Source organism: Petaurus breviceps, unplaced genomic scaffold (assembly GCF_028583685.1).
Source record: "Petaurus breviceps papuanus isolate PSGF00001 unplaced genomic scaffold, PetGlider_PUasm1.0 188, whole genome shotgun sequence".
Taxonomy (NCBI): Eukaryota; Metazoa; Chordata; class Mammalia; order Diprotodontia; family Petauridae; genus Petaurus; species Petaurus breviceps.
The window spans coordinates 41,835,135-41,861,104 of NW_027185804.1; the positions used below are offsets into that span (position 1 = coordinate 41,835,135).

A 25,970-nucleotide genomic window follows, 5' to 3' on the forward strand; every position below is an offset into this window, starting at 1 on the left:
ATCAGAATGATCTTTCAGTCAATGCTACATAACTGGACATCATCTGAACAACAAGAAGCAATTTAAAAAGTATTTTTTTCATATCTCTTGGAATATGATACTTTAAAACACCAAAATTTTTACCCTAGTTCTCTTTCACAGTCCAGGTGGAAAAATATTTTCTCCCTTATAAGGCAAAGGCAAGGGAGACTACAAAGAATGAGTGCATTTATAGAGTTTCTCTGGATATCATATAGTTAATCACTACATGAGATAGACACTAAAGTAGATCCTAGACCATGTCATTGAATGGTTCAGGGCACTCCTAAAAAGGAAAATCCCCCTCTCAGCATTGGTCATCACTTTGCAACTTGTAGTCACAGATGATGAACCAGAAACAAAGTTATTATATGACTAGCACATAATTATTTGGAAATGTGGTCGATATGTTATTTATCCCATCTTGACTTAGATTCAAAGCAAACGCAATGCCTACTTTCCAATGCCTATTAAATTGCCTCCAGAAAATTCTCTTATATACATTATTCTGCCATAGTGTCCCATTATAATCTTTTGGTCCACTGATTAGTTAAAATGGATTAAATTATATCTATAATGTCACTGTCCCATCAAAATTAGTTTGATAATTTAATATTTTGTAAAATGCAACCACATTCACTATCTTCTTTGTGTCAGAATATTGATGTAATATGAAATGATATGGCATGATGTGACATTATATCAAATGAAATAATGAGATATTATTTCAATTTGAGTGAATTCACCACGTCATCTAAATGGATATAATTACATTCTAACTGAGTGAGGAAATTCCTGTTCCTCTGTATCTATATCATTTCTACTCATTAGCAGCCTAGTTATCTATGCAAATAGTACTCAAAAAAGACTTCTTTCTTTTCTTCTAAGATTATGTTCCTTGGATGAAAGAAATGATCAACCTGAATGAAACCACGGGTAGCCAGGTGACTGAATTTATTCTCATGGGCATCACTAACCGTCCTGAGCTGCAGGGCCCACTCTTTGTTCTGTTTTTCTTCAACTACATGGCCATAGTTGTGGGGAACATGGGCCTGATCATCCTGACAAGTGTTGATTCCCACCTCCAAACACCCATGTATTTTTTCCTCAGGCATCTGGCATTTGTTGATCTTGGCTATTCCACAGCTATTGGACCAAAAATGCTAGTTGGATTCATAAAGGAGAAAAATATCATTTCTTATAATGGTTGTGCAATACAGCTAGTTTTCTTTGTGATATTTATCGCCAGTGAACTTTTTATCCTTTCTGCTATGGCCTGTGACCGCTATGTTGCTATCTGCAAGCCACTCCATTATATGACCATCATGTCAGAAAAAGTATGTTGGATCTTGTTGGGTGTCCCATACCTCTATAGCATCATTGTATCCCTACTGGTTGCAATAAAGCTTTTAAAATTGTCTTTCTGCAAATCAAATATAATAAGACACTTTTACTGTGATGGTCCTCCCCTAATATTCATTGCATGTTCAGACACAAGCGAGATTGAACTAATCATTATAGTCATTTGCACATTTAATTTTGTTTCTTCCCTCCTGATTATACTTATCTCTTACATGTTCATTATTGTGACCATCCTCGGGATGAACTCTTCTGAGGGCAGGCGCAAAGCCTTCTCCACATTTGGCTCTCACCTCACGGGGGTGGTTATTTTCTATGCGACACTTCTCTTTATGTATCTGCAGCCTCAATCTAGTCATTCCTTTGACACAGACAAAATAGCTTCTCTTTTTTACACTCTGGTCATCCCCATGCTAAACCCTTTGATTTACAGTCTGAGGAACAAAGAGGTGAAAGGTGCCTTGAGGAGGCTTTGTAAGAAAATAATGTAAGACTTCTTTTTACAGCATATGAATCTTTTGCTTTTAATTTCCTTGATAGAAAAACACATCAATTGACAAGCATTTAAAAAATGCTGGTGCTAGGTACTATTCTACATATTGGGCCTATACTGATACATTAAACAAATTATATTTCTTGCCATCAGTCAACTAACATTTTATTAAGGAAAACAATATGCACATGAGAGCCCCTCTATCCAACAGAGTAGCCAGTCTCCTTTGAATGTATCTTGCTGTTAAGAAGTCCTTATAAAAACTCATGGTTCCCCTCTATGCCTTCCAGGAGTAACTCCTGGTCTTCTCAGTGAAGTAGAACACCTTGATTTCCTCTTCTTTATAATAGATGTTCAAATTCTTGAAGAGAAATTTCATCTCTTCCCCCAGTTTCAATCACAGATTTTTTTTTTTATATGGAAAGAAGACTCTGGCATAAAGGGTATCCCAAAAATCTTCTGGTAGATTTGATTTTTTAAAGCTTAAAATAAAACAGAACTTTGAGTCATTCTGTTTTATTAGAGAACCTAGGTATAAATAAAAGGTCTATTACTTGTGACCTCTGATATTGTGGGCAATCCCCCCACACACACATATATGTATATTTACTTATATACATATATATATACACACATATATGTACAAAAATATCTTCTCTGACTCCTGCTCACCTATAAAATTTGGGAGCTTGATGACAAAATTTCTAAGTGCTATTTCAGTTAAAATTCTATGATATTGCAAGCCTATCCTTTGTGCTAACAGGTTAGAGTCTTCAACAAGTAATCACATGCCATGGTCTTTTTTTTTTGATTCATTTAAAACTTAAATACACAATGAGAAAAGAAAAAAAAAGAACTGTCATATAGAGAGTAGATCATATAGAAGATTCTATATAAAATCATAACTATTATTTTAAAAATACAATGAATCTACACATTGTTTTTAAAAATTACTTAATTTTACTTTTATTCTTTGTAGGTTTTTTATTCTCTGCTTTGTACTTTTTACTTTATTTCACCCCTCACATCCATCCTCCTGAGCCAAGATAACCAAAATTAAATGTGTATATAGATATCAAGATAGATCAGGTAGATAGCTACATATAAACATACACATACATATAAATACTCATACAAATATATGTAAGACCATATTATGGATATTTTAATTTGTCATCTCCTGCTTTGAAGGTGAATATCATTTTTCTTCATAAGTTCAAGTCTTTCCATGTTTTTTCTAAACTGATCAATTCACAATTTTCCTACACCACAGCTATAGTTCAGCCCAGTCACATCATATCTGATAGATTTATCTAATGAATTTCCCTCACCCACACCACCAAATTTTCTGCATTCTTTCTATTCTTGGCTAGATTGCCTTGATTTATACCAGGAAATTTTAAGTTAAAATAATTGAAATTATCCATTTTATAGTTCAACAATGCTCTCACCTTATATTTTAATGTCTGGTACTGCTTAATTTGCTTCCTTTACATCTTTTATCACTGATTTCTTTGAAATTCCTCTCTTTTGTTCTTCCAAAGCAACCGTTACTTTGTTTTTTTCTAACTCAGTAAGGTAATTTTAGTGATGTAACAGAGCTGCATTGAATAGATTAGAAATGTAAAATTGTCGTTTTTTATTGTATTGGCTTTACCTACTCATGAACATTAAATATCACTTCAATAATCACTTTTATCTGACTTTATTTGTATAGAAAGGGTTTTATGTTTACATTCATATAGTTCCTGTATCTGTTTTGGCACATATATTTTCAGGTATTTATATTACCTAATTCTTTTCAGTAGCCTAAATCTATATTGCACTATATTGTTGACACAGTGCAATCTCCTCATTTTTCTCTTTTTATTGTCTATTTTAGCTGCAACTTTCCATGAAATAATGATTACTATCCCTGCTTCTTCTGACACAATAAATGCTTCTACTGCTTTTTATTTTATCTTTCTGTGTTTCTCTCAATTTTGTAGTGTTTCCTGAAAGCAAAATACTGTTGAATTCAAAATTTTAATCTGCTGTTCATTTCAGTGTTATGGATAAATTCATTCCACTAACATTATAAGCTAAAATTACTTGGGTGTCTTCATCCTTCCATTTTTTTTCCTCAGTATCCTTTTGACCCTCTTTACCCTATCCATCATCAATTCTGTGCTTTATTCTAACTTTTCCCTCTTGTTCCTTAATCTACTCACCATTCCAAAAGTCCCTCCCTTATCCCCCCTGCCTTATCCCCTTTCCCCCTTATCACTTTATAAATTTAGAAAAAAAAAACTTATATCCTTCTAGATATATATGCTGTTTCCCCTTTAATCCATTTCCAGTTAAGTGTAAGTTTTCACCAGTACTTTCCCTCCCCCTACTAATTTCCTCTGTATCATTTTTCCCTCCTTTGCCTCATTTGTATGAGATAATTACTCCTTTTTATTTCTTCCTGCACAATTTTTTTAGAATCACCCCATCATACACATGTTCAGCATAAGCCTTTCTTTCAAACTACCTAAATAATGATGACAGTCATAAGATTATTTTATGTTTTCAATGTCATTATCATGCATATCAGGTTTAAGGAGTGCTGGAACAAAGATGTTGACTTGTGAGGGAAAAGAGTATTAGAAATGAGACCATCCCTGGAGTCTTAATTGGCTGGTTAAATAGAGAGGTGCTTGGTGGCTACATCGGATTGTCCTGCATTGTCTCTTGCATCTTTTTCCATCTTCCACCTCAGAAGAAGACAAACAGCTCAATGTTATTCAGTTTGACAACCTCTTCTACAAGTTTCTTCCATGGAAAAGGACTTGGGGAGAAGTTTGAATTAGTGCTCTGGGGAAGGAACTAGAAATACTGGGCTGCCTTATAGAAAGTCATGATGAGGGAAAGCAATAGTAAGTTATTTAGTGATTTTGGTGTGAAATGTGTTAAAATAAATGGCTGACTATTGTCTTTTTCTAAGTAGTGTGCTTTTTTTTGGGATCAGTGCTGCACAAAAATGTAGCAACACAAGATTTCCCTTGGGCGACAAGGAAAACAAAATGATTCACAGCTAAGACTTTTATTAATAGGATATTTTTAAATTTAGACTTTACATAATAACATGGATGACACACTAGGATTTTTTTTATTAATATTTTAGAAAATAGCTGAAGACTTTGCTCCCCAGGAATAACCTATCCTCACCTGTTTTCGAGCTCATCAGTTAGAAAAGGTTCAGAGGAAACCCTCTTGCAATGGTATTCTTAAAATGGTAAAGTGGTCTTCGTGGGGGGTTTTATTGTTTTACTTTTTCTTAATTCTCTTAAGTTTTCACTTAAGCAGATAATTTCAGAGTAGAGAGAAAAATATCTAATTGGTTTAGTTGAGAGTATTTTAAGACAGGTCACATAAGATAAAAATATTAATATTGTGCTGAGGCCATGTAACCTATTAACATTTAGCACAAAGTTGGAACAAAGTCTTCCTGATTAATAATTCAATAATCTATATTTTACTTCATACATTAGGCAGTCTCTCAATTCAGGGAAATGTAATTACTCATTGTAATCATTACTATCATAATCACTACCATGACTTATAATCATGAATTTTTTCTCTTCCTCCTTGTCATGATTTTTATCATCATCATAAAATACACATTTCCCTAATAATTTTTGTTGTGTTCATTCATTAAGTCAGGCACTGTGGTACATGCACAGAAATATCAAGGCCAGTGACATACCATTTTTAAAGTATTTATGAAAATATTGATGAAAGTCACAGTGAAAATGAATGGGAAGTGAATATGGTTCTGGGAAACATTAAAATCTAGAATTGCTCAGAAAGAAACCAGAAGTATAGATGCATGTGGGAGTCTACATTTAGTGAATAATTCATGTATAAATACTGAATAAACATTTGCTATATGCAAAGGACACAGCTAAATTATCAAACAGGTGATAGCCTCATAGTAGAGACAAAAGGAAACATATATACAATTGTAATGTAATGCCAAAAGAAGGCAACTTCCCAGGTTCAAAATACCAGCATAGGTGCTCTCTATTTTATTTAGTGACAAACCAAGAACAGAGAAGATCAAAACATGACATCATTCCAAATACAGCATTTACTAAGTGTGATTAAATAATCTCCAAATACTACCCCACCCCAAGATCTTACAATCATTCAATCAATTACAAAGTCTCTGTTCTAAATACTTCTCCACCCCTAGGCTATACCTTAATTAAGTCCACCACAAAGCCCCTTTTCTCAAATGGAGATTAGTTTCCAAACATAAGGTCAAAAGTTCCCCACCCCTGGATCACAATTGAATCTACCCCAGAGTTACATCAAGTTTAAACACAGCACTTAATACCCAAATGGAGGTCTTTTCTTCATCTTGACACGAGGCAAGTTCTCAGCAATCTTAGTTCCTGGGGAGACAAGGATTAGCAAAGCCACAAGATACATTGCCAGTCCCTTCATGAATTTATCCTCTGTCTGTAGAACAGTCCTAGAACCCCTGAACACATTAGCAAAGCCCTCTCCCAGGATTTCTGTAAACATACAACAAGAAAATCCTTCTTCAGGGCTTCTGAACCAACAGAAAGGCTCCCAGACCCCTGCAACAACAGCACTGTCCCTCACCAGTGGACAGTATTCACTCTGTCTGCAGGACAGTCTCCAGACCCCTGCAACAACAGTACTGTCCCTCACCAGTGGACAGTATTCACTCTCTGTCTGCAGGACAGTCGCAGGCCTTCTTAGCGAACAGCCAGGTTCCAGGACTTCTTCAACAAAAGGACAGTCTTTCACCAGTAGACAAATCTGGCAAAATAACATCAAAACAGACAGACAAAGTACCAGCAAAACAGCCATGTCTCCTCAGTCCTTGGCAGCTCAGGGGGCAGGTCTCAAAAGTCCAGGGCAATTCAAAGCGGCCACCAGCAATTCTCTTAGTCTCTCTCTCTCTCCACGAGGTGCTGCTTCCAAAAAAGATCTTCCGCCTCTCTCTAGTGTCTCTCCAAATCTACATCACCAGCTCCTCCCAGCTCAGGACCCTCCCCTCACATCAACAAGCCCATCCCACAGGTGGGACTAACAAACTCTGGGTTTTAACACAATCAATTTGAAAACCAAGCCAATACAGGGGAATCTTTAATTGCCATTACTATCACATTCCACCCCTCCAGGATCCTTGGCCTTACAATCTCAATCTAAATGGCCATGGATCCTGGAACAAATAGAGGCACTATGCTTTGTACTCCTTGCCGACTACACCATAAAGTAATGTAATGCCAAAAGAAGGCAACTTCCCAGGTTCAAAATACCAGCATAGGTGCTCTCTATTTTATTTAGTGACAAACCAAGAACAGAGAAGATCAAAACATGACATCATTCCAAATACAGCATTTACTAAGTGTGATTAAATAATCTCCAAGTACTACCCCACCCCAAGATCTTCCAATCATTCAATCAATTACAAAGTCTCTGTTCTAAATACTTCTCCACCCCTCTGAGCCAGGAGAAGGCTATATAAGCCCTGATGTGTAGCTTTGTTTTGGGACTCACTTTGAGAGGTGTTCTGTGATTTGATCTGAATTCTGGGAAGCCGTTGTTGAGAGTCCCCCGGCTTTGAAAAACCCAGAATATGGAAACCCAGATGTTGGCTGGGTATGGATGTAATGGTTGAACAGTTTGGAAATCTGTCTACTTGATGTTTCTGTCTTGATAATTATGCCTGTATACTTTGAGGTTCAGGGTGCTGACCTTTTCTCCTGAACAAGGTAAACGATATATGTCTGACTGATTAAAGTAAGCTTGTTAACCCATTTTGAGTTGCTTTCCTTTAACAAAGCAGATCCAAGAACCTGTGTGAGCAGGCACCCTGGGGACACTGGGGTGCTTGCTGCAACAACAATACAAAATATATCTAAGATGAAAGGTAATAATTATCAGAATGAAAACACTTGAATTCATAGTAGTTGAGCATGGGTGGTAGAAAGTAGTATATTAGTTAGAAATTAAAGAAAGTCAGGAGGGGCAGTAGGTAGATAAGAGAAGGTAGAATGTTCCAGGAAGAGGGGAATTTTGGAGAGAATGCCCAGAATTGAGAGATGGAGCATGTTGTTTGTGGATCAGTCAGTAGGTCAAGTGTCATGGGTTTGAAGAGTGGCAAGATTTAAAGTACTGAAAAGGTAGGATGGGGTTAAGCCATTAATGGCTTCACAGGTAATGGATCCAAAGTGTACTGAAAAAGGAAAGATCTGATCCTGTAATAGATAGTGAGACCCCAAAATCAATTTGGATGAATTAATGAAAGGAGAATCTTTAGACATTTATTTTATTCAAAAGAGTGGATTGAACATTTGGGATAGGGGTAGCTTGGTGGCACAGAGAATAGAACACCAGCCCTGTAGTCAGGAGGACCTGAGTTCAAATCGGACCTCAGACAATTAACTCTGAATAGCCATGTGACCTTGGGCAAGTCACTTAACCCCAATTGCCCTGCCTTCCCCTCTCCAAAAAGCAAAATGAATGAATAATGAATGCATAGATGGATAGATAGATAGATAGATAGATAGATAGATAGATAGATAGATAGATAGATAGATAGTTAGATAGATGAACCATTTGGGATATGAATAGAAGAGGAAGACATATTATGCTCTCAGGGATTCACATTAAATAGTAATTCAAATGGTAAGGGTTTGCAGGTTTAAAAAAAACAGCAACAATGCATATATTAATATGAATGTTCTTTAATGCCATTTTCAAAATTTTTTCTTACATTGAACCATACTTTCAAAAACTTTGTTAGTACATAAATTTCATCTCTTTATCAATGGTGGTAAGTGCAGAACCTAATGAAGAAAAAGCCAGGTTATATCTCCAAGGGAACTGTTTCTTGGAATCCTAGTAAATAGTGGTAAACTGAAAACATGATTGATTTGAAGGGGTTGTTTCAACCTCCGTAGCTCTTCTGTTTTCCTATACATTGGTAGGAGGTGGTTATCTCTGGATGATCATGGTGAGAGAAATATTAGCCCATTCTCTGCAGTAACTGACCCCTTCGAAGATTAAGTAAGGGATCAAGATTGAAACAGATCTAGTTGTCTGTGTACTAGATCATAAAATAATATTCAAGGAATATAAAAGACTTGCCTACCTCAAATCATCTTCCCAACATTTTGTAGCACTGCTTCCATGGCTTATATTACTACACAACCTGAATTGATCATGCCACTACATACAATTCTTTTAATGAGTTTCCTCAAAATAATTATGATGATATGCCTTTGTAAGGGAACTCTGTACCTGGAATCCTATGAATGGTACAGCACTAAAATTAGATTCCCATAGGATCATATACAGAGCATAAAGGAAGATCATATTCACAGGAAATTTCATTCAGGACCAAAAGAGTCAATATTTGTGACAGTGTGATAGTTAATCATCTCTCCTCAATTTCTAAGAATTTTAAGATGGCACGCTATTCATGAATCACACATGCATCTGTGATAAAATCATATGCTCAAGTCAAAATTATGAAGAATAAAATTAAAGACATATACTTAAAGAGAACTTATAAAAGAAGTTTAAGTTCATTGCTAAACAAATATTTGAGAAATTAATACCTTCAAATTAGTAAAATTGGCAAAAGTATCTGAAAAAGGAAAGCATTCTTTACTGAACATAGAAACCAGTGCAAGTTTGCGTAACAATAATAACAACAACAAAAAAACAAAAATAAATCTCGCAATGTGTTTTTTCCCCAAGAGAGCCATTCCTGGTGTCCTGAGATCAAGCTGATTTTAGAGGAGCCTGGCATACTTGAGAAATTAATGAACAATGAGGTATCCACCACTATAATATAGGAGTCATAGTTTTTTTGAGTAAACTATCTCCTCCATTGTCTGTATCTGTATGAATGTTTTGTAATTGGAGGTGGTGGAAGGGAGGGTCTTTGTTCTTTTAATTTAATCAACAGTTCAATGGAAGGGGGAAAAGAAGGCATATTTGATTGATTCATCATGTTTCCAGTGTTAATTGCTAATCACTTCAGAAAGATTACCTAAGATATTAATGTAACTCTTTCATGCTAACAAATCAGATACTCTGGAACAAATTGTTCTACTTGTTAGAGTAAATATATTATTTTTTTAATTTTAAAAATAAGTAGTTCTTCTTACTATTGGAAGGGTGTGAATGGCATATGTATAGGAACCATTGAGATCATTATCTAAACTCAATGTTTTACAAAACTATAAGTCAGAATATGTAATTACTGTTGCTTTCATTCTTTTTTCTTATCAAGCCCCAGGGAAATGATGCTGGACATGATTCTTATGGTTAGGAAAACAGAAAAACTTAAAAATGTTTTCATGTTAAATTTGATTTTTTTTAATAATAGAAAACAGAATGAAACTTAAAAAAACAATGATCTTCTGTATAATTATTGTCATCTGGTGGGAAAAACTAATCTCAATATTTAAAATAAAAATAATGACCCTTGGGAACTTTCATTTTCTTTTGTTTATTTTTTTTTCATTTCTCTTCCCTATTACTCTTTTTTTAAAGATTGCATGTCTTCTCTCCTTCTAGCTAAACTCTTTCAATTTTAAATTATTTAATGACCACTTATTAAGAAACAGTTGTGTGCTGGGGACTGGAATAGGAATTGAATAATAGAAGGTAATAGCAAAATACTGCTTTCCCAGAAGAAACTTTTCTCCTGGGAGTAATCATCCCAATGCATAATACCCAGAAGGAGCAATATCCTTAAGGGACAAAAGGCAACCTATTGTTATCACACTAGACACATAAGAAACAAGAGAGCTGATAGAAATGGGTCATCCAGATGAGGTCAGTTTTATGATTTCTTGAAATTCCTTAAGTAGGGTGCATTGAGATAAGTGGGAAAACTACTTACCAGAGAGGATATCAATTCTTGTTGCTACACATAATGGAATGGATGGAAGATATACGACCATGTGAGAAGAATTTATTATATAAGTCATGCATCTTCTCCCACAATACCATATATTGGAACTAACCATTTGATTATATGGTGGTAAAATAGATTTGAAGCCAGACCTGGAATCAGGAAGTGTCCTTTTCTAGTATGTGACTTTAGACCTAAATCCTGGTTGCCTCAATTTCCTCATCTATAAAATGAATTGGAGAAGGAAGTGGTATACCAATCAGGGATCTTTGTGAAGAAAATGGTTTCATGAAGAGTCAGATATGACTGAAAATGACTGAACTCCTCTTACATACATCTTTGTGAAACTAGAATGGATAGTACCTCCATTTCTCACTCAATTGAGCCAAACTAAGGTAAAATAATTCACCAAGAAAGTAGAACAGTTGTTAAATGAAGGGGACTGCCTCTAGTATTATGGATTAAGTTCTTCTAACACTCTTGTGTTTGATTTTTTCAAAATCCTGCAATGGCTCCTATAAAATTCTGATATTTAAAATGGCTCGTGGTTTTTGTTCTTGCTCAGTTTTTTTCCAGTTCTTCGTGACCCTATGTGGGGTTTTCTTGGCAAAGACACTGGGGTACTTTGTCCTTTTCTTCTCCACCTCATTTTACAAATGAGGACCATGAAAGGAATTGTATTAAATTACTTGACAAGGGTGACAAAACTTGCATGTGATTGAGGCTGGATTTGAACTCAGGTCTTCCTGACTTGAGGTTAGGTACTCTGTGCCACATAGCTGGTTCAAAAAAGATGGCATTTTTAGAAAATAGAGATCTAAACAACTGTAGACATATTAATGGTTCATGGGTAACCTGAATATAATAAAAATCACAATTCTACCTAATATTATTTAGAAATCAAGTTACAATTGAAGTTTTGTTAGAGAACTTAGAAAAATATTAAAATTCTTCCAGAAGCACAAAAGGTAAAGAATATCAGCAGAATCAATTTTTTAAAAAGTGAAGAAAGTTTGCCTACTGGTACAAGATTTCAAACTATATTACAAAGCTTTGTAATATATAAAACAATCTGGGAATGGCAAAGAAACAGACTGGTATATTAGTGAGATGAATTAGGTATGTAATGAACATTAGCATCTGATGTAGTAGTAATGAAATTTGAATATCCCTTTGTATTGAAAAGCTAACAGGTTAGTGTCAAGCTAATTATATCAAGCCTCTCTTAAAGAAACAGAAGGTGTGAACCCCTGTTGCTGATGTAACAGGAGGGGCTGACAGGAAGGAGTTAATACCATATATAAAGAAAAGTCCCATTTGGGAGAGTCAGAATTTCTTGGGGTAAGCATTGCGGAGGCAGAGCAGCCCCTGCCAGTGAGAAAGAATTTCTCTCAGCGACCATCTGGAAGCTGCTATGGCTGGATTGAAGACTGAATTGAGAATTGAAAAGAAATGAGAAGAGAAATGAGAATTGAGAAGTGAGACAGAATTTCTTTAAGCAAGCTGCATGGAGGCTGGATAAAGTGATTTTGATTTTGAGAACAGAACTTTTTGTGGAAGAACTTCTGAAAGCTGGCCAAACTCCTGCAGAAGACTTCCAGGACTAGCCAGAGCTGCCAGAGGAAGCATGATTGTGGTGTTGAGACTTTGTCTGTCTGTTTTGGGTCTGATTTCAGAAGCATAAAGTGAATTGAGATGCACAGAGGTGATAATGGGCCATCTCTGTCCAGTTTCTAACAATATCAAGATGGAACCCTATTCAACACCTCCACATGCTTGTGTGAGAAAATAAAATTTTAGAATGAAAATTATCAAGAACAAACCCAATGACATGAAGAGAACTTGTAAAATCAAAGCTCATTGATAAAGACATATTCGAGAAATTAATACAAGACCATGTCAGAACAATTGATGGTGCGAGTCATACATCTACTCCCACAATGCCATTTATTAGGGCTATTTTTTTTTCTGGTGGCACAGGAGAGAAGAGGCTGAATCTGGAGTCAGGACCTCTCCTCTTCCCGAGTTCAAATATATTCTCAGACACTTATTGGTGTGTGACTGTAGGCAAGTCTTTCAACCCTGTTTTTCTCAGTTTCTTTGTAAAATAGCAAACCACTTTAGGATCTTTGCCAAGAAAACGCTGAAGGGTGTCATGAAGGGTCAGAAATGATGAAAAATGACTAAAATCATCTTACTTACATAGACATTGTGAGGCTAGAATGGAACTACTTCCTCCACTTTTTTACTCAAATAAATCAGTCTTTTAAAGAATAAGCTGTACTAATTCACCAACAAAAGTAGAATAGTTGTAAGATAAAGTCATCTGTCTCTCATGTTACAAGTTAAATTCTTCTTACACTTTGATTCTATGTTTCAAAGTCCTATAATTTCTTCTTTAAAATTTGATAGTTAAAAGTCTTGTGGATTTTCTAAGTTGTTCAGTTATTCCCAACTCTTCATGATCCTGTTTTGGGGTTTTTTTTACAAAGATACAGGAGTGTTTTGCCATTTTCTTCATCAGGTAATATTATACATCAGGAAACTAAAGAGCAGCTAGGTTATGTTATTTGACCCTGGTCACCAAGTGTGATAGTAATGGCAATTAAAGATTCCCCTGTATTGGCTTGGTTTTCAAATTGATTGTGTTAAAGCCCAGAGTTTGTTAATCCCACCTGTGGGATGGGCTTGTTGATGTGAAAAGAAAGTCCTGAACTGGGAGGAGCTGGTGATGTAGATTTGGAGAGACACTAGAGAGGGGCGGAAGATTTTTTTTGGAAGCAGCACCTCATGGAGAGAGAGAGAGGCTAAGAGAATTGCTGGTGGCCACTTTGAATTGCCCTGGACTTTTGAGACCTGCCCCCTGAGCTGCCAAGGACTGAGGAGACATGGCTGTTTTGCTGGTACTTTGTCTGTCTGTTTTGATGTTCTTTTGCCAGATTTGTCCACTGGTGAAAGACAGTCCTGTTGTTGAAGAAGTCCTGGAACCTGGCTTTTGGTTAAGAAGCCCTGAGACTGTCCTGCAGACAGAGAGTGAATACTGTCCACTGGTGAGGGACAGTGCTGTTGTTGCAGGGGTCTGGAGACTGTCCTGCAGACAGAATGAATACTGTCCACTGGTGAAGGACAGTGCTGTTGTTGCAGGGGTCTGGGAGCCTTTCTGTTGGTTCAGAAGCCCTGAAGAAGGATTTTCTTGTTGTATGTTTACAGAAATCCTGGGAGAGGGCTTTGCTAATGTGTTCAGGGGTTCTAGGACTGTTCTACAGTCAGAGGATGAATTCATGAAGGGACTGGCAATGTATCTTATGGCCTTGCTAAGCCTTGTCTCCCCAGGAACTAAGATTGCTGAGAACTTGCCTCAAAGTGTCAAGATGAAGAAAAGACCTCCATTTGGGTATTAAGTGCTGTGTTTAAACTTGATGTAACTCTGGGGTAGATTCAATTGTGATCCAGGAGTGGGGAACTTTTGACCTTATGTTTGGAAACTAATCTCCATTTGAGAAGAGGGGCTTTGTGGTGGACTTAATTAAGGTATAGCTTAGGGGTGGAGAAGTATTTAGAACAGGGACTTTGTAATTGATTGAATGATTGGAAGGTCCTGGGGTGGGGTAGTACTTGGAGATTATTTAATCACACTTGGTAAATGCTGTATTTTGAATGATGTCATGTTTTGATCTTCTCTGTTCTTGGTTTGTCACTGAATAAAATAGAGAGCACCTATGCTGGTATTCTGAACCTTGGGAAGTTGCCTTTCTTTTGGCATTATATTACACCAAGTTAGGAAGTGAATGGTGCTGGTCTTGAATTCAGATCTCCTTGACTCCAGACCCAGTGCTCAATCCATTTTACCACCAAGCTTGCACTAAAGAGAAGGCAGTTTTCACAAAATATAGACAGATCTAAACAAGTGTAGACATAATAACAGCTCTTGAATAGGCTGAGAAAATAAAAATCTCAATTCTACCACAAATTATTTAGAAACTCAAACTACAAAAGAAGTTTTTATACAGTAATGAGAAATAATAAAATTCTTCTAGAAGAAATAATTTGTCAAGGATATCATTGATACCATTTTTTAAAAAAATTGAACAATTGTGACTTAGTGCGTTCAAGTGATGTTACAAAGAAGTAATCTCCAAAACAATCTGGGACTGGCTAAGAAAAAGACTGGTGCAAGAGTGGGATGAATTAGGTACACAATACACTAGTTGATGACCATGGTAATCTAATGATTAACAAACCAAGCATCCAAAACTATGGGCCAAAACTCATGATTTCCAAAAGTTGCTGATAAAATTATAAAGGAATTTAGCAGAAAGCAGTCTAGACCAACCACTCACATCAAATATCAATACAAGTTCATGTTTAAGACAAAAAGGATGATATCATAAAAAATAAAGGAAGCACGGAAAAAATTGCTTCTCAGATATATGGATAAAGCATGGTTTCTTAACCTCACAGGAGATGGAGAAGATCACAAAAGATAGTGGGTAATCTTCAGTGCTGAAAATTAAAAAAAAAAAAACAATGCACTAAAAATTAGATGGAAAGTTATAAACTGGACAAAAAAACTTTTTTTGGAAAGCAATTTTGATACAAGTCTCAATTCTCAATTATATTTGCATTCTAATTTATTTAAAAAAATAGAACTTTTCCCCAATTAATTAACTGTTAAATAGGTAATTCTCAGATAAGGAAATCAAAGCTATCAATAGTCATAAGGAAAATAGCTCTAAATCTCTAATAATTAGATAAAGGCAGATTAAAACAACTCTGAATTACCAAATAACACCTATTAAATTGGCTATCATGAAGGATAAAGAAAATGTCAAATATTGGAGAGAGTGTGGAAAAAATAAGTACACTAATGCATTATTCGTGGAGATGTGAATTGTTCCAACCATTTTGGAGAGCTACTTGGATCTATGCTGCAGTAATGTTTGGCCTGGTGATCTTGAGACTACCTTGACAGTCTTTGTTTCAACACAGCTGTAGTTTAAAGAATTCAGCCATGAAAAATTACCATCAATAACATTTTTAAGGTTAATACAGGTGTGTGCCCAAAAATAATGCTGTACCAACCATCAGCTTCTCTTTTTTCTCTGTATCTATGTTCTCCAAAAACCCACTATGTGTCCTAAATCTTGACCTACATATTGGCCCATTCAAAGATGGATACCAAAATCAGGAACTAAGTATTACACATTCAGAAGGGCATTTTGGACCATACCATCCTATCCAGGGGTAATAAATCTTCCCACAGAAGAAAACCTTAAAAACTGAATTGACTCATGCCTCTCTGCTACTCAACATATTGCAACCTGTGTGTGAGTTTTACTCTATTTAATGTGTATTTTAAAACTGTACTAAAGATTCATTTTCCCACTCTTTTACTCTTTTCCCCTGTCTCGGTCTTCCCATTCATTTGTCATTTAATCTTTTCATTAGATTTATCCACATAGTGGTATGTATTACTTTCGACATCTAAACTTAATAAGATATTTTTTTGTAACTCTAGCTGGTCCACTAACCTTAACTTATACAAAAATTTACTAAGTATACAAAGCACTAATCTATTGACAGATCCACCTACACTGAAGGAAATATGCCATATACTATGTGCCTGCTCATAAAGGAGGAACTATCTAATGGAGGAGAAATATATACACACATACATATATTTGCACACACATATATGTGTAAGTATGTATATACATATATTTCTATATGTCTGTGTGTATGTCTGTGTATATGTGTGTTTATGTATGTCTGTGTAAGTCCATTTGTACCCATCAGACCTAATGGTGCATCCAAAAAGGAAAACTATGTTTCTTACTGATATATCTCCTCTTGTAGAAAGGATGTTTATATGTTATGATATAATACATATGATACAATATCAAATTACATGATATGATCACATTTAAACTGATACATTTAAATTATAATCAGGTGAGAAAGTTCCTGATAATTTTATATAAAATATTTCTACAAAAGAGCTGTCTAATTATTGATACAAAAAGAACTCAAAGGAAGTTTATTTCTTTTCTTTTCATATACTGTTTCTGCGATAAAAGTGATCAAGTCGAATGAAACCTCAAGGAGCCAGGTGACTGAATTCATTCTCATGAGGAGCACAAACCTTCCTTAACTGCAGTGTCCACTCTTTGTTTCGTTTTTCCTCAACTGCATTGTCAGACCTCTTGGGAACCTGGGCCTGATCATACTAACTAGTGTGAATTCCCATCTCAAAACTCCTATGTACTTTTTCTTTGGGTGAATGGCATTATTCTCAATACTTTCAAGCTTTTGAAATCATAAATACAATATATTATCCTGCTTATCTATATTTAATCATTGTGATCAATTGACATGTAAAATGCAGTTTATAATAATGATAGAGCTGGTTACAGAAAAACCTGAAGAAAATTTATATGAACTAATGGAAAATGAAGCAAGCAGCAGCAGGAGAACATTGGACACAGCAACAGCAACATAAGGAATGATAATAAATTGTTAAAGACATAGGTTTTCAGCTCAATACAATAATTCATGACAGTTCCAAAGGATGCTTAATGACAAATCATATTCACCTCCAGAGAAAGGATTCTGAAAACAGAGTGATGTTTGAAGAACTCAAAATAAAAGAAGTTTTTTTTTAAATAAATGTATTAACATCTTTCAGAAAATATTGTGGTCATTAAGAAAAAAAATATACAGTATTTAACAAATACATGTTATAATTCAGTATCTGTGCTAACCAGTTTTCAAATAATATCTTATTTGAACCTCAAAAGCATCTGACTGGGAAGTAGAATTATATCATTTTGAAAGCTTAAGAAACTGAATCAGATAAAGATTAAGATACATGACAAGGGTCACACTGATGTGAAGTATCTGAAATTACTTTTTAATTTAGCTGTTTCTTACTCCAAACATAGAGAGAAATTCATTGGTACACTTAGCTACCAGAAAAAAAAATATTTTTTACTCAGAAAAATCCTGTCATGTCGATGCCCTTATAAGCCCTATTTTACCCAAAAGAACAAATTGACAGAAAGATGTTACGTTACTTGCTATAACTCAGAGCTAGTGTATGAAGGTAGATTAAAAATCAGCTCTTCCTAGCAACAGGCCTAGTTGTCTATTCACTGCACCATCTTGTTCTTTCTAAAAGACCTTGTAATTCTCTAAGGCAACCCAGCCTGTTCATCTATCCCAGGTTATTTTTGGTAGTCAGTGCTAATCTGTTTCTATCTATCTGTACTAGAGATACATGCAAAAAGACAAACTCTCCATCTTTCCATTGAGCTTTATGTTATATTCTGGATAATAGATTTTCTTCATCTACTTGACTTTTACTGTGCTTGTGGCTAAAACAAAACTCTCTTGGTTACTGTTCTCTTGTAGAAGCCTGTAATTTCCTTGCGCATGAGGCAACCGTGGCATAGCATCCAAAAAAAAAAAAAAAACAAAACCTTCAATGTAATAAATGCTTCAAAAATTAGATAGGCCAATTGACTTTTTCACTTATTATTGTCTGGGTAATTTCCATGTTCATAAAAAATTATTTAAACATATCCCTTCTTCAGGGATTTGGCCTCTTGGGGACAGAGAAAGTCATAAAGTCTGACTCTAGCAGCTGGCAGTATATAGATTAAATGGACAAATACAGAAAATTCTACCTTCCTGATAAACAGGTAACATTTTTCTTTGTAATTTTCCATTGCAGGATGTGTCAAAAATATGTAGTCTAAAAATTACAGCCAAAAAGTGCAATTCTATATCAATTAATGAGGTAAAAAGAAAAATTTTGTGGCCTTAGACTAAATTTGGACAAATTGAAAAAGGCATAAAATTACTTTAGGAAAGCCATCAAATTACAGTTCCTAACTGTGACAGATGTCATAGAAACTTTTCTGCAATCAGTGAAATAAAATAGTTTCTGTCAAAGGATCATGGTCACTAATAATATATGAGATCAGAATGATTTTTTCTTCAATGCTAGTATCTGAAAATGATCTTAACAGACAGGAACATTTAAAAAACAGGTGTTTTTCATGTCTTTTGAAATAAGATACATAAAACACCAAAACTATTTGCCTAGTTCATTATTGTAATCCACATGGAAAAAATATTTTCTCTCTGATAAGGCAAAGACAAGGAATACTACAGTGAGTGTGTGTGTGTGTATATATATATATATATGGATCTCCCTAGAGAGACTACATGTAATGTAGTATGTAATGTAATGTCTACATGAGATAGAGATTGGAAGAGATTGAGGTAGCTATTGGAATAGATTCTGGACCTTTACTTTCAATGGTTTGGACCATCTGTAAAAAGGAAAAGCTCTCAGAATTTATTAATACTTTACAAATGATAGTCATAGTCAATGATCCAACAACTAGGAGACTACACAACTAGCAAAAGATTCTGGGAATTTTGTTGGATATGTTATTTATCCTCTCTTGATTTAGGTACCAAGCAAGCTTCAGCTCAATTCCTCCATAATGTGATCTTATATGCTCTATCCTACTATAAGCTTTTGAACCATTAATTAGTGAAAATTAAAAACTATTTATACCATTCTCCTGTCTCATCACTTGAAAAGTACTATTATAATTTGCTATTTTGTAGAATGAAACCTTCATTATACTCTAGGTGAAAGGATATAGATGTGATTTCATATGATATGATAAGATCTGACATTAGAGAAAGTGGTACAATGTGATATTATTTCATTTTGAGTGAGTTCACCACATGGTAGCTAAATGGATAAAATTACATTGTAAATATGTGAGAAAATTCCTCTTCATCTTCATCTAACACATTTCTACCCAATAACAGCCTGATTACTTATGCAAAAAGTACTCATAAATTGCTTCTTTCTTTTCTCCTCAGATTATGATCCCTGGATGGAAGAAATTATTGACATGAATGAAACCTCAGGGAGCCAAGTGATTGAATTCATTCTCACAGGCATAACAAACCGTCCTGAGCTGCAGGGTCCCCTTTTTGTTGTGTTTTTGCTCAATTATATGGCCATAGTTGTGGGGAATCTGGGACTAATCATACTAACCACTGTTGATTCCCACCTCCAAACCCCCATGTACTTTTTCCTCAGACATCTGGCATTTGTTGATCTTGGCTATTCCACAGCTATTGGACCAAAGATGCTAGTTGGATTCATAGAGGAGAAAAATATGATTTCTTATAATGGATGTGCAATACAGCTAGTTTTTTATGTGATATTCATTGCCAGTGAACTCTTTATCTTGTCAGCCATGGCCTATGACCGCTATGTAGCCATCTGTAAACCCCTGTACTATATGGTCATTGTGTCAGACATGGTATGTTGGCTCTTGGTGTCTATGTCATACCTCTATAGCACCATGGTATCCCTACTGGTCACCGTAAAACTTTTCAAATTATCTTTCTGCAAGTCAAACATAATAAGACACTTCTACTGTGATGGAGCTCCCCTATTGTCCATTACATGCTCCCCTATGTCCATTACGAGGGAGATTGAACTAATCATTATGTTCTTTGCTGGATTTAATTTTGTTTCTTCCCTTCTGATTATCCTTATCTCCTACATGTTCATTCTTGTGACCATTCTCAGGATGAACTCTGCTGAGGGCAGGCACAAAGCCTTCTCCACTTTTGGTTCCCACCTGACTGGCGTGGTTATATTCTATGGAACACTTATCTTCATCTATCTGCAGCCCCAATCTAGCCATTCCTTTGACACAGACAAAATAGCCTCTGTGTTTTACACTCTGGTCATCCCCATGCTCAACCCTTTGATCTATAGCTTGAGGAACAAAGAGGTGAAAGGTGCCTTGGGCAGACTCTTTAAAAAAATCATGTAAGCCTTTTCTTTAAGGTCAATGTAGTGTATGATTCCATTGCACTATTAGAAGCAAATCAATAATGGCTAGATTTCTTTCAACTTCTCCCTGATTCTTCTTTTGTGCCTTACAGAAAAATATTTACCTTAATATGCAGAGAATGATTTTTGATTTGTCATTATTCTTAGTGGTCAATCTCTAATAAATCCTAGATTAGAGGACAATTTAATTAAAGGGACCTATTAAATTATTAATACAAAATACTGCTATAAAGCAATCTATTTCTTTTTTTAATGCTTTATTAACTTCTGATTTACATCATTCGTTTCCGCCAGAATTTGACTTGAAAACTTTCTCCCCATTTTTCCCTTACCCACTGCCCCAAAACAGCAGTCCACAGGATATCCCCTCCTCCAATCTGATCTATCACATATTTTCTCCCATACCCCTTTTGACTTTTCCAGTGGATCTCAATGCCTCAATACCTGTATATCTTATTTCCCGTTTACATGTAAGATGGTATTAATAGTATATATATATATGTATATATACACACACACATATATATACACACACACACACATATATATATATATATATATATTTGATTTTAAAACTTTCAATTCCAGATTCATTCCCTTCCTTCCTTGTCCCGTCCATTGTAATCATTTTCCCTTGCCTCTTCTGTATGAGATAGTTTACCCCAAAATGTCTCTCCCCATCTCCTCTCATTATTTCCTTTCACCTCTTAATTTCACCTTTTATGTATCATCTCTTCCTGTTAAATTGGTCCTGTGCCCTCTATCTATGTATATCTATGTATACCTGTAAACATATATACACAAATTCAAACATGTATTCATATTCCCATATACCTTAAATATATATATATATATATATATATATATATATTTCTAATCCCTTCAACTACTGAGAAAAGTTTCATAAGTTACAATTATTGTTTTTCCATGTAGGAATGTTAATAGTTCAACTTTGATAAGTTCCTTATGATTTCTTTTCCCTGTTTACCTTCTCATGCTTCTCTTGCTTCTTGTATCTGAATATCAAATTTTCTATCCAACTCTGTTTTTTTCAGCAAGAATGATTGAAAGTCCTCTATTCCACTGAATGACCATATTTTCCCCTGAAACATGATACTCAGTTTTGATGGGTAAGTGACTCTTGGTTTTAATCACAGCTCCTTTGCCCTCTGGAATATCATATCCTAAGACCTTCGATCCCTCAGTGTAGAAGCTGTGAAATGCTGGGTTATCCTGATTGTGTTTCCACAATATTCAAATTGTTTCTTCATGGCTGCTTGTAATATTCTCTATTTAATCTGGGAATTCCAGAACCTGGCTCTAATATTCCTATGAGTTTTCTTTTTGGGATCTTTTTCAGGAGGTGATCAGTGGATTCTTTCAACCTCCATTTTGCACTCTGGCAATAAAACATCAGGACAGTTTTCTTTGAGAACTTCCTGGAGGATGATTTCTAGGTTCTTACTTTGGTCATAGCTTTCAGGTAGTCCAATAATTTTTAAATTACCTCTCCTGGATCTATTTTCCAGGTCAGTGGGTTTTCCCATGAGATATTTCACATGGCCTTCTATTCTTTCATTTGTTTGGATCTGTTTAACAGCATCTTGATTTCTCATAAAGTCATTAGCTTCCATTTGCTCCAATCTAATTCTGAAGCAATGACTCTCCTCATTGAGCTTTTGAGATTCTTTTTCCATCTGGCAAATTTGGCTTTTCAAGCCATTCTTCTCTTCATTGCCTTTTTGTGCCTCTTTTGCTATTAGAGTTAGTCTGTTTTTTAAGGTGTTATTTTCTTCATTCAGGTTGTTGACTCTCATTTCATAGTTTTCTTGCATCGTTCTCATTTCTCTTCCCAGTTTTTCCTCCCCTTCTCTTATCTGCTTCTTAAGGTCCTCTATGGCCTGTAACCATCTTGTATTTTCCTTTGAGGCTTTTGGTGAAGGAGTTCTGACTTCACTCTTTTCCTCCTGTTCCACACTTTGCTCCTTTTTGTCCCCAAAATAGGAGTGTAATGTTGGAATCTTCTGTCTGCTTTGTTTCCTTTGCCTGATCATTTTGCCACTCAATTACTTGACTTTTGGGCTTTTTGCCACAGTAGGACTCTGCCACCAGACAGGGGAGCTTTCATCCCCAATGCTGGGGTTTTCTCAGCTGCCAGAGGTATTAGATGGGTGCCCTCTCTGAGGTCTCCACATGCTCTGGCAAGCTGGACACACAACCCAGGACCTCCACCCTAGACTGCAATCCAGATCTAAGCAGGTTCAAGCAAGAGCAATTACCCCTCAGACTGGTGCTTGGTCCCCCTACACTCTGTAGGCCAGGAGCTGAAGCTTTCACTTGGCACTGGCTGGCTGTGCTGGTGTCTCTGTGGCTTCTTTCCCCGGGGGTAAAAGCCACACACTCCCACTTACTGCTCCCAGAGTCCAGACTGCACTGGCCTCTCACTTCGTCCTTCACATCTATGTGTTGATAAATCTGGAACCTGCCACCGTTGCTGCTGATCTGGAGTCCCTGTGGCAGGAAGCTGGTCAGGCCCACCATGGGGCTAAAGCCTTGGCATGGGGCTGGGCTCAGCTCCTAGAGCACTGCACTGGATTCTTGCCGGCCTGCCAGGATGTCCCCAGAGGGAGGTTATGTTCTCTGTGTCATTTTGTGGGTTCTGCAGCTCCAAAGTTGTTTAGAGTCCCCTTTTTACATGGCTTGGGGAAGGTGGAAGCCTGAGCCGCAGGAAGGTCGTGTTTCTCCTCCGCCATATTGTCCAAGCTATCTATTTCTTTACTGCTGCAAGAATTACCACCTAACTTTGTCTTAATTTTCCTTGCCTGGCAAAATCAATTAACAGTCATAGAACAAATGCTGGTGCCATGGGCGGCTAGGTGGCACAGTGATTAAACACTGGCCCCAGAGTCAGGAGGACCTGAGTTTGGTTCCGTCCTCAGACACTGAACACCCACACACAAAAAAACTAGCTGTGTAACCTTGGGCAAGTGACTTAATCCCAATTGCCTCCAAAAGGCAAATAAAAATGCTGGTGCCTGGTATTATTTTAGGCATTGGTCTACAACAATAAATTAAATATAATAGTTTTTTGCCAAAATGAAATTAATATTTTGGAAGGAAAATATGTACATGAGAGCCCCATTGCTCAACAGAGCAGCCGATCTCCTTTTGAGTATGTCTTATTGTTTAGATATTTATCCTTATTACACCTGAACTTTCTCTTCAATGACTCCCAACTATTCTGCTGTGAAGTAGAACAAGTTTATTGCCTCTTCTTTATAATTACTGTTCAAATTCTTAAAGAAAATTCCTGGGATGAGCCGAAGCTGGAGCAAAGATGGGGGATGGGGGAACCCAGGTGCCAGAATAATAGTTCCCAAAGACAATAGGAAATGGCTAAGTCCTTCAAAGAAGGGAGTGCCTCTCTTGGCAGGTTGTATTCTGGTGTCCAGATACCAATCAGCACTGAACTGTTCACTTTCTGGTAGCTTAGTCTGCCTATTGCATCCAACCAAAAGCCTTTGCAACCTGGTTTGAAGTCAAAGGCAGACACCCAGTATCAGCAAAGACTTTAAAAAAAATAGGCTTCTCTAACAAGAATCCACCCTCCTGAGTCCCAGCCAGCCAATCATTTTGACGTCAGCCTCAGTCCCAGAAATCCAAACAGGAGCCTTCTCTGTCCTCTCAACAAGTCACCAAAGGAAATGCCCAGTCTCCATGGGGAGCTGCTCGTCTGCCCTCCAAGAAAGGCTCATTTTATTTGAGCTCATTAGATTGATCAGGGGAGTTTCCTGATCAACACCCATTACATTGTATCCCTAGCAATTAAAATATTACTTTCCATATTGTAGGTGTTGGATGGCTGAAGCATCAAAACTAATGGAGGGAGATAGGGGGTCACATGTGCCAGAGGAGCCAACACCCTCCACACACACACACACACTTCATACCCTCCTACACAAAGTGAAAACAGCCCACCAGAGAAGACCTTGTGCTCAGGAGCTCTAGCAGTAGCAATACTGTGCAGCACACCAGCCCTGCTTCCAACGTGAGCCTGCACCCATCATTGAGGGAAGCAACTCTTAAGGAGAAGAAACCCCAAATCCCTGCCACCATCAACAGCCATCATCAGACAGGAAAGCCCCCAAAAGCCTATGTAAAAGCAGCATACCCTTCCCCCCCACCATGGCCCCTTCCTCCAATTCAAAGGACAAATAACACCATGGAGATGCAACCTAGCAACTACCTCTGCAGATACTGCAGTCCTCACCTCCTCAGCAGCCACAACTACTGAAGAACCACAAAAAAAAAAAAAAATTTCCCACCACTAGAATTCTTAGAATCTTCAAATAGGTCGATGTTACTGGGCCTTCCCATCTGATCTGCAGCTAAAAACTCCTATGTGTGTCATTTCTTCTTAGAATATAAGCTCCTTAAGAGCAGAAGATTGCCTTGCTTTTCTGCTTAAATAGAAGATATCCATGGCACTTACTGCTTTGCATATAGTAAGTGCTAAATAAATGCTTTTTCATTCATAGAAAAAAAAAGAAAATTCCCATCTTTTTCCCCTGCTTCAGTCCCAGATTTTTTTTTAATTGATGCTAGAATGGAAGGAACACTGGGTTATAGAGGGGTTCCAATAATCTTAGCATAGATTTGATTTTGAAAAGCTTTAAGTAAATCAGACTTTTGGACCATTCTGTATTGCTAGAGGATATGAGTTTAAATAAAAAAATCTCTTGTGACTGCTGATATTCTAGGAGATAATTTTATCTTCCCTGACTCCTACTCTTCTATAAAATGTAGGATTTGATGACATAAATTTTAAGTGCTATTTCACTTAAATTTCTGTTATGGCATGAATCTGTTTTTGTGCTAATAGCATAGAGTTTTTAACCAGTTCTCACATCATCTTCTTTTTTAAAATTAATTTTAAACTTAAATACAAAAGGAGAAAAGGAAAAAAAATAAAGAACGATGTCATGTAGATAGTAGATAATAGGAGAAGATTGAATATAAAACCACAAATTTCCACTTCAAGAAAAACTATATAATAAATATTACCCATTGTTTGCAAAACTACAGTTATCTTTCCTTCTTTATAGGCTTTCCTTCGTTTACTGTTGTGCACTTTTTGCTTTATTTTTCCCCTATCAACCACTTCCCTGCCTACCCTAAAAAGGCTACAATTAACCATGTATGTGTACACACACACACACTCCCTCACATATATACACATAAGAATTCTTACACACATATGTTATAGAATTCTA

General features: G+C 36.3%; 2 protein-coding genes across 2 annotated transcripts; both read left to right on the forward strand.

Moving 5' to 3' along the window:
• The first annotated feature begins 920 nt into the window (after positions 1 to 920).
• On the forward strand, positions 921 to 4,478 carry LOC138163593 (olfactory receptor 8K1-like). Its single transcript, XM_069091035.1, has 2 exons — positions 921 to 1,842; positions 4,453 to 4,478. Exons 1-2 carry the CDS (start codon positions 921 to 923, stop codon positions 4,476 to 4,478), a joined length of 948 nt encoding a protein of 315 aa, XP_068947136.1.
• A 15,218-nt stretch (positions 4,479 to 19,696) lies between these two features.
• On the forward strand, positions 19,697 to 20,677 carry LOC138163595 (olfactory receptor 8K3-like). The gene has a single exon (XM_069091036.1). It carries the CDS (start codon positions 19,721 to 19,723, stop codon positions 20,675 to 20,677), a length of 957 nt encoding a protein of 318 aa, XP_068947137.1. The 5' UTR covers positions 19,697 to 19,720.
• The last annotated feature ends 5,293 nt before the right edge of the window (positions 20,678 to 25,970 follow it).

What these genes read in the sequence shown, in the direction of transcription:
- LOC138163595 (XM_069091036.1), top strand. Translation starts at nt 19,721, where the DNA reads ATGGAAGAAATTATTGACATGAATGAAACCTCAGGGAGCCAAGTGATT.
- LOC138163593 (XM_069091035.1), top strand. Translation starts at nt 921, where the DNA reads ATGAAAGAAATGATCAACCTGAATGAAACCACGGGTAGCCAGGTGACT. An exon ending in AGAGGTGAAAGGTGCCTTGA is followed by an intron (nt 1,843 to 4,452) that starts GGAGGCTTTGTA and finishes CATATCAGGTTT; the next exon opens with AAGGAGTGCTGGAACAAAGA.